The 13,159-nt window shown below is 36.1% G+C and overlaps 1 protein-coding gene across 1 annotated transcript; it reads right to left on the reverse strand.

Moving 5' to 3' along the window:
• Positions 1-8,708: 8,708 nt before the first annotated feature.
• Positions 8,709-9,746, reverse strand: LOC141569888 (trace amine-associated receptor 6). The gene has a single exon (XM_074324387.1). The coding sequence runs from the start codon at positions 9,744-9,746 to the stop codon at positions 8,709-8,711; it is 1,038 nt and encodes a 345-aa protein (XP_074180488.1).
• Between the last annotated feature and the right edge of the window lie 3,413 nt (positions 9,747-13,159).

Here is a 13,159-nt window from a genome sequence, read left to right on the forward strand (position 1 = left end):
TTTCTGTATTTAGATTGTGACGATTGAAAATAGATTCTGAGTGGACTCAAAATGGGGAGAAAAATATTGATCATAAATGTGCAAGATCTTCTTAGGTAAAAGCATAGAATTCTGCTTCAATTTTGACCCAAACACATAAATTCAAGTTCAATTTTCTTTGGTAAATACAACACTAAAATCTGATTGTAGTGGAAACAGCACAGCCTTATAGCCATAAATGACTGCATTGCAGTACCAACTCTGACATTTATTGCTGTGATCTTGGGTTGCTTAGTTCTCTCTGATCTTCACTATACTTCTCTGGTTAATAACACCTCCCTTGTAGTATTCTTGAGTAAATGTAATATATATATATATATATATATATGCCTTTTATTACTTTATTAGTTCAATCCCTGGTGATATCTTTTCTCAGTTCCTATGTAATATTTTTCTATTAAAATGTGAATGCAACTAAGAAATATTTAGAGAGGTGATGGCTCCTTGATCAGAGAGGGCAAAGCACTGAGTCTACACTGTCTGGTGTTCAGCTTTGCAGAACCAAAAATGTGATGTCAGAGTCACATACAATCAGTCCAGACATAGAGCATTAAGTACATATCAACTTAGTTATTTACAGTGAGAGATGTAACCAGTGTCATAAGTAATAACGTTCCCTTTATTCAGGGAGCTTCTTACTAGTGAGTAAGTCTGCTCATAAAATTACATTAGAGTTCAGAAGTGGTACCAGTTAACATATGTTTAAAGCAAGGGCTTTAATCTTATAATTCATTATTTTACTTTATTTTGAAATTAACTTATTCATTATCACTTAAATTGGGCATTGTTTCAAAATTATTTACAGGGGCTTCAAGGATGTAGAAAAGCATAATTTTAAAATATGTTCAAAAAAAGAAAGAAAAATAAAACGAAGTATATAAAATAAAGCCAAGACAAAGGCTGGAAAATGTAGTGTTTCCTATGACCCATAAACTTGATTCCAAAGCTAAGAAGGGAAACTGAATTAGTTGTGCAATTCACAGTGGATAAACCAAGCCAGTTATTTCAGAGAGTTTTCTTGGTAGTAAAACTGAAGGGTGCTGTATATTTCATGAACAATGTAAATAAATTACTTGATTCTAATCTACCTTTTGTCGCAATAAGACATCAAGATTTTACAATCAGATTATCAGGTTTTGGGGCAGGAGTGAATATATATAAAAAAATTCTTGCTGTATTTCTTTAATTTCTAACTGATGTAATAAAGCATTATCTATTAGCACATCATTTCTAACTATTATCACACAAATGCTTTGAATGGGTAAGCCTCTTCTAAGAGTAAGTTATTTCTGATTATACTGTTCTTAGGAGAAACTCTTGTCTTTATTTCATTTCACAGATGACGAAAGTCACCCTAGACTGTTTAGTGTCACTTTACCCACAATCCTTCAGTTCCGACATTGAATATCATCAATTTATTTTGCTTCTTGTGGTTTCACTATAGTAACTCTTTCTAATCCTGTTCTGCAAGCTACCGAATAAACATATTGCCTCATTTTAAAAATAAAGAAGCTAAAATGAAAGTGTTTAAGAAATCTGATGAATGTGATAAAGCTTCTGGATTCAAATAAGTATTTCTAACATCTAGTTTAATACATTTACTCTTATCTTTCCTTTTTTTAAAATAGCCTTTCTAATATGTTAGACAAATCATCTAATTTTGTCACTTCCTTTCCAAGATCAACATAATATCCTGTCTATTTTTACGAGTGTTTGAAAACTTTCATTATAAAAGACACAAGCTACTGTCATCATTATTCTCTTCTGTGAACCACTCTGGTTGGTTCACAATCAATTGGCCTTTGCTACAAAGAACATTTATTGAGTGCTTATGGTATGTAATACATGAGTTCTGGAACCAAAGGATATAACAATAAAAGCAACTTAAACCTAACATATATTTATCTATGTCAATGGGACACTCATTCTGTGCATGGAATTGTCTTAACTTCATTAACTCACGTCGTCTTCACAACAACCTTATGAGCAAGGGGATATTATTACTTCTATTTTAGAATGAGGAACCTGAGGCATTAAGAAGTGAGTCACATGCCCCTGCTGGCATACTTTGTTTAACAATAGAACCAATATGGACACCCAGGGGCCAGAGAGTAAGTGAAGTAACCACTAACTTCTTCCTCTCCTTACAAAAGAGAATGCGCCCACCCTCCATACTCAACTGGTTGAGAACAATTTGGAATATATGCTTTTATATACATTTCTGCAAATTAAAAAAAATAAGCATCATAAAGAAAAGTTCATCATAAACAAAGTTCTTTGGGGAGATGGGGACATTGGAGGGAGTAATTAATTTGCTGTGATATAAAATTTTAATGTACGGTTTTCCAATCATCACATCTTTTCATTATTGAAATCGTATTTTATTGTATGAGATTTTGTTCCCCTGAGGCTGAATGGAGGGTCATTTAGATAAACTGTATCTTAATTACTAAGGCAGGGTTGGTCTAAACATCAAGCAAAATCATGATCTTATTGTTTTATAATATTTACTTATTTGGTTCCTTTGTACCTTTTCTCCACACAAATGACTTCAACTCATCTAAGCATTGTTGAGGGATTCGAAATTTCATCTAGCTTTTATCCTGCGGATTATATTAGTTCATTATTATATGTAAAAATATAATTATGTTTGCAAATTTTATGCACCCTTGATAGCTCAGGTATTTAACAGGACCTAAAGTTTCCCTTTATATTTTTTCCATGTGTAAAGATTAAAACAATGGAGACAATAGATGGATTTCTATGCATCCTTTCTTAGGGACAACTATGTTCATTGTGTCTGTGACATTACTTTCTGCTTTCTAATGATTTGCTGTGCATATTTGTTTTCCCCCAAAACTGTGTTATTCAGGAAGATGTCCCTTCTTTTCATTTTTATAGTGCCAGCAGAAACCTTCCACTGTACTTGGAAATAAAGAATAATCAATAAATATTTACTGAACAAATAAATGCATATTTCCTTTAATTGTGGAAATAATAAGTTTATATAAAATGTGCATTGTCATATTAAGAAAATATGAAACTGCATGAATCATTTTTTACGCATCAAAGTGGTTATCATTATGAACTTTCTAAAATGAAGGAGATCTCTCAAAATGAATGGTAGGATGGTGGCATGTATTCTTCAAATTATTCAGGAAAAGCATAAAGAAATGGAACTCTAGTCATCAGATTTGTCCTTCCTTGCGTATCATTGGGACTCGTGGCCCACTGAATATGTCACTAGATTTGGAACAGTCTGCACTTGGTGCTTTGCAAACAGACTATAGCTACACTATTTTATGTACTAGTGCACGCAGACTTGCTCTACTAACTCTCCATTCCCAATGTTTTAAATCACTGGGTGTAGATTATAAATGTGTCCATGAAATTTTGGAGATTTAAAATCCCATAAAAAGTCTATTCTAATTCTAAATGAGATTTAAAATCACATCCAGTTTAGCACTTTTATCTTTCCTATTCTAGTCAGGGCTATCTGAACCTAGGCCTCATGGTTCTGTAATGGGGAGGGGGGTAAACCTGCTTTAATGTTTGTTTGTTTTTTCCTCTCTCCTTTTCTTCTTGTAACCCCATCCACATTGCACAGTAGAGCAGGAATGGAATAAGGAGAATATTAATAATGAGAGAAATATTAATAATGAGAGAAAAGTTTTCTCATTCGGCCTGGTAATGCCATAGGCCTTACATTGTGGCAGACGCCCAAATGTAGGCTCTGTCATGTGGTACATGAGTGACTCATTTAGGGAGAGCCTGCCCAGTGTCCAGTTCCCGATGTGCATGAGCCACTCCAGATCACCTCTTTCTACTTCTCTCTAGAGTCTGTCTATGAGTGGAAACCTTACAGGTTTTTGCTTCTGGAGTCTCTGTCCAGGTGACCACACCATTGAACAATGTATTGGGAACATGATTCATGCTTCATTCCCTCTTTAGATCTGCTTATTTAATAATTTCACTGACCTGCCCTGTATTTATGTTGAGCAGAGGCAAGTAGACTAGGAGAGAGATGGCTGGGAGGAGAATTGGGCTGGCAGGGAGAGAAGCCCCTACTTTCACTGTTTCAAGTGTCAAAGATGCATGAGTTTCATGGGCTACTAGACATGTGGGAGCCAGTCAGGCTCGGCCCTTCTGGCAGGTCTCCCAGCTCAGGGTGCACAAAGTGTCCATGACACATCCCACAGGGCTTGAGGAGGATGTTAGAAACATAAAACCAGTATTGATCTCAGGATCTGGACCTTGGGAATGAAAATGCCTCCTGCAGGGATGTCTGAAGCACCCAGATATACTCTGCATGACAGGGACACTATGGGAGGGCTCACTACACAGAGGTCATGTCCACCAAATGAATGTCACAAGGAGACCAAATTTGGTGTCAAATCATGCTGCTCCTTTTCTTCTCCTCTCTCCTTTTCCTTGTGGAATAGAGCAGAAAAGGAATAAAAATTCAGACATGCCTCTTCCCTACAACCACGCTTTTTAAGCTTAGACACCAATAGCTCTAGACACAGGGAGGGCAAGGCTAGTCAATTGGATATAGAAGGTCGTTTTAAACTGGAGCCGACCGGAATGAAAATCTTTAACACAGAGTGACTGGACATCTGTCTGAGATCCCATGAAGGGATGATGAAGGAAGAATTGCTAGAGCTCATTTGGAGAATGTGATTGTATAAAAATTAATTTTGTGTTGTTTCTCACCCTGATAAAAGTATTCCATAAGCAGTTAATGTACATTTCTAAAAAAATGCCTGTTAAGCACAAATGAGTTATGTGATAAATAGAATGAGAGTTGATTCAGTTATGCAATATTTTGAAGATTTCCTTGGACTGTTAATTAGACATATTGAGTGTGTGTTATCAACACCAACCACCATTCATTTACAGTTTAACTCTTTGACCCTCCTTTGTGTTCAGGTACTTCTAGCCTCTAACGCCAAGAGACAAGAATACAAAACATTCTCACCCTTTCCGCTCATTAACAAACTTCTGAGTTTGGGCACTGGAAAGACCACAGAGATGATTAATGCATCTTTTTCCCAACCTATCATAATGAGGACTGTCCCACACTGTCAGGCCCTGGGGATATGGCTCATTTAATGGATTTTTTTGTTTAAAATGGTTTAGAGAAGTTCAAAAGTTAAGGGTTGAGTGTAGATGATGTAAGGTAACCAAAGTTTGCCTCTACAGCCTGTCCTTGGTGTTAGAATCATAACCCCCTGAAAAACATGATCGCTGACTAATCTTGATCTTTATCTGATACAAATGCATTTACTCAAGATGGTCTTATGAGCAAGATAGGAAATCATTTATGTGCAAGAATTTTAGAGGCTTTAAGAAGCGCCTCCGATTTACATCTCACCTCAGCATGAGGCTGCGTGCTCTTTATTGACTAATCCCAAATATGAAAATATAAAGTAACTTAGATTTCTAATAAGTTCAATGGTGTAAAAAAAAGGTAAAAAAATGGAGGACAGTCCTTCTCTTTTCATAGACTGTAACTTATATTAATGTCTCTGTGTGGTTGATTTCATGGACATCTGCTCCCATTGGATCATATCAGGTTTATTATCGTTCATTACTCTTTCACCGCCTCTAATGGTTGGAGTCGAGCAGATGCTGCCCCGGTTTGTTTTGAGAGGCATAATAGTGTTACCTGCTGAAATATCACCTTTGCTATTAAAAATACAAATGGGTCCGGATAGTGATTCCTAGAAATTTGGGTTTCAGAAATAATAAAATTGGTTAAAAATTGGGGGAACTAACAAATAACTAACTTTTAACTTTACCAGCTAAGAACATCAAAAATAGCAGCAGCAGCAGCAGCAGCAACTGTATGTACTTTGACAATATTTCATTAAAGTGTGGTTTAATATCTAAAGTATGGAAAAGGCATTGTTTAACAATAAAGGACAGTACTGTAAGTTGAATAAATGTTCTATTATGAAACACTTACTCCATCATTCTTAGTTTTCTCCTATTTCTGACCAATGAGAGGTTTGCCACAGTCCAGCTCATTCCCAGCCTGGCATTTCCACATAACTGGCTTAGAATTTGAAAGCAACAATAAAATGCATAAATACTGAGAAATTACTTTAGAAATACGGTTCCTTCGGTCTAGGTTCTCTGCCCCTCCTAGAACCCTGGCTTCACCTGAGGACTGTGACATGTATGATTTAAATTTTTATATAAATATTTTAATTCACCTGAGAAAGGAGAAACTAAATTATATTTTCCTTAGATGTATATGAGTAGGTTCAACTCTTACAAAAGTCCTCAATTTTCCACATGCTAATTAACATCAGATATTATTGATCATTCTAATATTTGCCAATTTGATATATAAAACTCTGTTACATTTTTAAATGATTTATACCATTGGCATCTTAATGTATTTATTAACCATTTATATTTTTCCTCTGTAAATTTGCCTGTTCATTTCTTTAGTGGAATGTTTGTCTCTGCCTTATTTTTAAAAAGATTTTACAGTTTTAAACCCATTAACCCTTTTTCATCATATATACTGCCAATGGTTTTTCCCATTTGTTTTTTCTTTTTTTTCCTAAACATGGCTTTGTTTTTTTTTAAAGTTTCAAGAAATTTAAATTGAGTGTGTGAATCTATATGGATTTTTTGTGCCACCGGTGAAATAATGCAAAATCTATATTTTCTCTAATTTTTTAACATCATCTAATTTATTCCATAAACTGGAAGAAATCAGTTTTGATTTTGTGAAATACACGAAGCAAGATGCTTAACATTATTGTCCCAAAAAGTTATATGCCATATCAAGATATCTTGTATAAACCATTCTTTCTTTCCCCATAACTTCTAATCATTTTTATTTCTATCATGGATAACGTATAAACTTTGAATACTGTTTATAAAAAAAAAATGGCAGAAAATTTCCCTCCATCATGACTGGTAGGTAAAACAGCACACCTCATGTAAAAGGACAATCACCACTGCTAAAATTGTAGCATTTGCTCATGGTTATTTCCACAATTACAAAATACCACACAAAATATCAAATATGTGTCTTGTCTTGAGTCAAAATGGATGACGTATATGGACCAGAAATCTATAGGAGCCCCAGAAAGACCGAACCTCAGAAACAAGTGACTCAAAATGAATTCAAAGTTAACTGAGTCCAGAGAAAGACAGGAAATACAAGACTTTCACAGGGAACACGGAATCAGGAAAGTTCTGAAAATGACAGAAAGGTAAGCTTGGTAGGCAAGGCAAAAAAGATACAGGAGGCCTGGAAGAAGAAAATAATCAACAACTGACAGAGCAGGGAAGAGCACAGATTTGAGGAAACTAGAAAATATGAACTTTATGTCAACCACTATTAGTAAATATGTTTCTATCAAATGCTTAAACACATTCATTTCATAAAGAAAGTAAAAGCATAAGGGTTATGCTGCTGAAATTGAGGTACTATTTCTCCTCCGCAATTTAATGAATCATTACCACACACTATATTTCATATCATAATTATTGGGAAATTTTCAATCACATTTTCAATTAATTTCAAATTTTCAAATTATCTATTTGGAATTTAGGCTTATTTAGAAATTAAATTTATGGTGGATGAACTGACTTTTATTAGAGGGCACTTACAAGTTTTATTGCTCTTCTAAACCAAGGGTGAAAAAAAAAATCATCAATCAAATGATTTAGAGCAGAGTTATAATTACTGAACCAGCAAAATATCTCATAAAATATGAAGATGTCACAAAACCCAAGAATTAATTAATGAATGAACCCATTACATATGGTAATTATGAAATCAAAAACACTAACTGTGATATCCAAGGTTTTAGCTTCTTTTTTCTCTCTTAGGCACCCTGGTCTTGCATTTTCTTGATAATGCTTCTACTTTCTACTAATCTTTTTCATTTGTTTTCTAGCCCCTAGGATTACTGTACAAAATCATCTAAACAAAGATGGATGTGAAAATAATAGAAATTCTATCAATATCCAATTTGATTTATAAGAAGTTGATACTATCCATGAAGCAGAGGTCACATACTAATTCCTCCATCCCATCCTCATGGGTGACTGTATGCAAGGGACAGAATCCAGGATACGCTTAAGCAATTTCCTGGAATCAACACCGTGCATACATTAAGTACAATAGATTAACTGCTACCCAAATGTTTCCCTTAGGAAAATAAGCAAAGCAAAAAAAAGCAAAAAAAAAAAAAAAAAAAACCAAAAAAAAAAGACACACACACAAAAAGCAACAGCCCCATGAAGTCAATCACAGAGAATTTTTTTGACAAGTTGAGAGTGAGTATAAAACTTTGTAAGGAAAAGAGAAAGTATTCAAAGAAAACAAATATTTTTTTCAGGTTCCAAAGAGAAGAGTCAATGGAATGAAAAAAAAAAGGAAGGGAAGGAAGTGTGCAGGGAGCAGGGCATGGTGAGCTCTGCCACACTTAACAAATAGGATTTAACATTTATTAGTCAAATAAACATTTTTGGACAAGTGACAAAGAAGTACGCATCCTAATATAACTGGAAAACATGGAGTTATCCTATTAAGTTTGAAGTACAGTTTTTTCCTCTTCATTAATAGTCTTACTTGATTTTCAAAAACTAATTTCAATTGGAAAATGTAAAGATATCTTCGACTTACTCAATCCAATTGCTTATATTTGTTCAGAGAACAAATTCACAGATGATGAATTGTCCTTGAAAATCTGACCATTCACAATAAGTTTTATGGCTTTCCTAAACCATGGGTAAAATAAAGCATAAATCAAAGGGTTCATGGCTGAGTTATAATAAGCACACCAGCAGCAAATCTCATAAATATAGGCAGGGGTTATGAAGCCCATAAAAGCATCAATCACTGAGTCGATACTATAAGGTAACCACGAAATCATAAATGCTATCACCGTGATACCCAGGGTTTTAGCTGCTTTTCTCTCTCTCTTGGCCACTCTGGATTTATAACTGTTTGAGGATGATTCTGTTTTGCCACCAGTAGTTTCAATCCTTTTAGCCTGTTTTCTAGCCACAAGAAAAATATTACTATAGAGAATGATCATCACGATGGTAGGTATAAAGAAGAGTAGGAAATCTATCAACACCCAGTCTTGATTTACAACAACTTGACAACCCCCTATACAGTTGAGGGCACTAGATAATTCCTCCAGCCCATCGTCATTGGCACCTGTATAGAACACGGCCCCGCTGTACACAAGGGGCAGGATCCAGGAAATGCTGACACATATCCCTGACACAGACACCGTGACCTTGGTAGGATAGACCAGAGGGTCAGTAACAGCAATGTACCTGTCGATGGAGATGAAGCACAAATGGAAGAGAGAAGAGTAACAGAATGCCACATCGCAGCACGTGTGGAAAGTACAGAAGCTTCGCCCAAAGTACCAGCAGCTCTCCACCGACCTGACCATGCTGAAGGGCATCACGGTCACCCCCACCAGAAAGTCAGCACAGGCCAGGGAGGCGATGAGGAGATTGGTTGGAGAGTGCAGCTGCTTGAAGTGAAGGATTGAAGTCATCACCAGGAGGTTTCCAAACACGGCCAGCACAGCCCCAGAGGCAAACACTGTGTAGAGAATCAGGCGGGGTCCGGGCGAGTAGGGGGTTTTCACACAGGACCCGGTCACGTTCTCATAGCAGAGCTGCGCAGATGCAGGGGGGGCCGAGTTGCCGCTCATGATGCTCCACTTTATATTTGAAGAATGCTGTCCTTCTTGATTATCACAAGAAGTATAAGATTCTAATTCTCTGTACTCCTGGAGGAAAAACATAAAGTCATCAGGATGGTGGCGGAAATTATCGGATATTACAAACTTTTTTTTAAATTTTCCAATATTTATTATAAATCTCAAATGTTTTCTATAACAAAATGCAATACAACAAAAATTATATTGTACGAGATTACTGAGGGGGTTAATTTCAGCTAATGATCGCTTCCCTTAATTTGATAAAATTCCCTTTTAGTTAAATATATGTTTTCTTTTTTTATCTCCAGAATTTCTTTTTGCAACAGGCACTGATATGGGAAGTAATTATAAGGCTGAAGGATCACCTCCTGTTTATTTCTATGTTGTCTGACCTGTGTTCCTGGCTAAAGCAGGCAGAGCTTCCACATAAATAAGTGCCATTAATGGGAAATCCCCAGATGGAATCCCTATACTGCAAGGTGTGAATTTAGAAGACTATTTTCAACAGTGATTATTAAGAAAGTTGTTCTACAAAACAACTCTTTACATTAAATTGGGTTAGCTGTTACGTTTCTCAAGCCAAAGATTTCTTTGTTCTTAGACTTGAACCTTTCCTCTATTCTCAATCCTGACATAGTCACCTTATTGGGTTTTTGTGAGCGAAACAATAGCGTGCAGGCAGTGAGAGTCAGGACTTAGCTTTTTCTTTCCTGTTAAGAATCATTTATGCATCTGCAGTAGTTACCAGCAAACAGAAAAGATAACATACATTGAGGACATGTTGAGATTGATGAAATACATTACAACAAAGCCTTAAAACCCAAAATGATATGTAAACACACTAGCATTTTTAAGGTTCTGGTAGAAAAGAGATCAGTTCTCCTCTCAAGACATTTTCACTGGAAGAATATTTGCAAGTTCTCTTCATGAACGTGAGAAATGGGAATCATCAAACCATCTGACTACATGTTTGTTTGTGGTTCCAGGCGCCAGACTTCCTGGTCCCAATGCTAAAAGAAGTCAAAAGGAACAATGAGCAGAAAGTTGTAACATGGGAACACATTCCTTGGCAATTTCGCACGCCTGGAATATTGGAACACTGTGGAGCAAGGAAAAGCCTTATTCAGCCTTCCCAAAGAAGGGTTCAGGACTCTTGTCAGTGTAGAGTTGTGACCTTATAGAGCTTTGTGAAATTGCTTTTCAAGTTGTAAAGTGCCATGGGTATTGGTATTAATCCATCTGGCTATCTGATTCCTAATCAAGAAAATTAATACTCTTACCCAAAATCTCTTAGATTCCTCCTAGTATTTACTGAGAGTCTGATTTTGTAAAGTAATGTCAATTGTTTATATAGGCAGAGACCTAGGCCAGGCTCTATCAGCTTCAGCACTATGGACATTTGAGTTCACATAACTCTTTGATGTGGGATCTGTCCTGTACACTGAAGGGCTTTTAGCAGCACCCCCGCTGCTAGATACCAGTAGATGCCAATACAGTTCCCCCCAACCGTGAAAACCAAAAGTGTCTCTAGACATTGACAAATGTCCTCTGGGGGGGCAAATGTCTCAATGGCCTGCTCTATTGAGAACCGTTATTCTAGGATAAAAAAATATCACACGATACCTGCCACTGTTGGTAAAGAAATAACTTTGTCATCCCTCCATTATTCTGAGATTTATTCACTAGTTAATTCATCCATTTAATACATATTTATTGAGTGCCAGGAGCTGGGTGCAAAGTAATGAACTAAACAGATGTGATTTCTATCCTTATGAAGTTTACAGCCTTGGAGGGGATGAGGGAGGGAAACCTTTAACAAGTAAACAGAGAAATGGTTGTGTGAATACAAATTGTGAAAAGTATTATGAAGGTTAAATACAATAGTTTGTGATAGTGAAATAAGCACCTAGACAAGAAGGTATAGACAAAAGAGTTCTAAAAATCAGGGTAAGACAAAAATGATGCTTCAATATTTTTGAATTATAATATGACATAGACCAGGAAAAGAAATGACAATGGAATGAATGGAATAGCTTGGGTTTGAGACCATTGTTAGCAGGTGGAAACAATGCATGTGGAATATTACGCCAGCAAAAAAGACAGACAGAGAGAGAAAGACAGAAATGGAAGCCTAGCTGTTGTATGAAAGTGGGAGTAGGGTGGGAGGCATGGAGATTGTTCCAGGAAAAACCTGGACCAACCCAAGATCTCCAGAAACTCATTTATAACACAAAAAGATAGATATCTCCCAATTTTCTACCTGCTCTTAGCTAGTAAAAGATAATATTTGGCAATATCTGTTGGTTCCCTAAACTTTTTAACCAATTTTATTATTTCTGAAACCCAAGTTTTCTAGGAACCACAATATTAGCTTATTAGTAGCAAAGATGGTATTTTCCCAGGTAAGCCTTTTATGCCCCTCAAAACAGTCCTGGTCAATGTTTGACATAGCATGGTCTCTTCTAGTGGAAGCAGATGTCCAAAAAATCAACTATATAGAGAAAGAAATGCCAGATGTCTACTGTGAGAAGAAAAGGATTGTCCTGCATTTTTCTACCTTTCCTGCTATGCCATCAAAACTTATTAGTAAACTCTATGTTATTTTGCACTGTTTGTCTGAGGTTAGTCTATGAAAACAAACTAGCCCTGAGCAGATATAGTAATGTAAATTGGAGGCTCCTCCTAAGGCCTCTAGAATTCTTTCACATATATGACGCTTCCTATCTTGCTCATAAGACCATGTTGAGTTACTGCATTTGCATCAGATAAAAATCAAGATTAGGCAGTGATCATGTTTTTTGGGGGGTTTTGATTCTAGCACCCAAGGCAAAACTTTGGAGGCAAACTGGTTGTCTTGCATCATGGAAGTTTTCACTCTCATAGTTTGAAGGTTTTGAACTTCTCTAACACATTTCTAAATTAAAATTAATAAGCCATTAAATAAGCCATCTCCCAAATGGCTGAGAGTGTGAGACAGTCCTCATTATGACAGAGGTGGGGGAAAGATGCGTTAATGATCTCTGTGGACTTTCCAGTGGCCAAACTCAGAAGTTTGTTAATGAGAGGGAGGGTGAGAAATGTTTTGTACTCTTGTCTCTTTTGATTAGAGCTAGAGGTAACCAAACACAAAACAGGATCAAAGTGTTAAACTGTAAATGAACAGTGGTTGTACTGGTAACATACAATCAATATATTAATTATATATCTAATTAGAGTTTCAGCATTTCTTCAAGGTAGTGTATAACTGAGTCAATCATCAACTTGATTCTTACATAATCCATTTGTGTTTAATAACCATTTATAGAAATATATGTTAATCACTTATGGAACACTTTGAGTGGCATGGGAAACAATACAGTGTTATATTATCTCCGGTCACAGCCTCCAAATGAGCTCCTCCTTCG

This window comes from Rhinolophus sinicus, unplaced genomic scaffold (assembly GCF_036562045.2).
Source record: "Rhinolophus sinicus isolate RSC01 unplaced genomic scaffold, ASM3656204v1 Contig53, whole genome shotgun sequence".
Classification (NCBI taxonomy): Eukaryota; Metazoa; Chordata; class Mammalia; order Chiroptera; family Rhinolophidae; genus Rhinolophus; species Rhinolophus sinicus.

Bases quoted from the DNA above. Each gene is read 5' to 3' on its own strand.
- LOC141569888 (XM_074324387.1), bottom strand. From the start codon at position 9,746: ATGAGCGGCAACTCGGCCCCCCCTGCATCTGCGCAGCTCTGCTATGAG.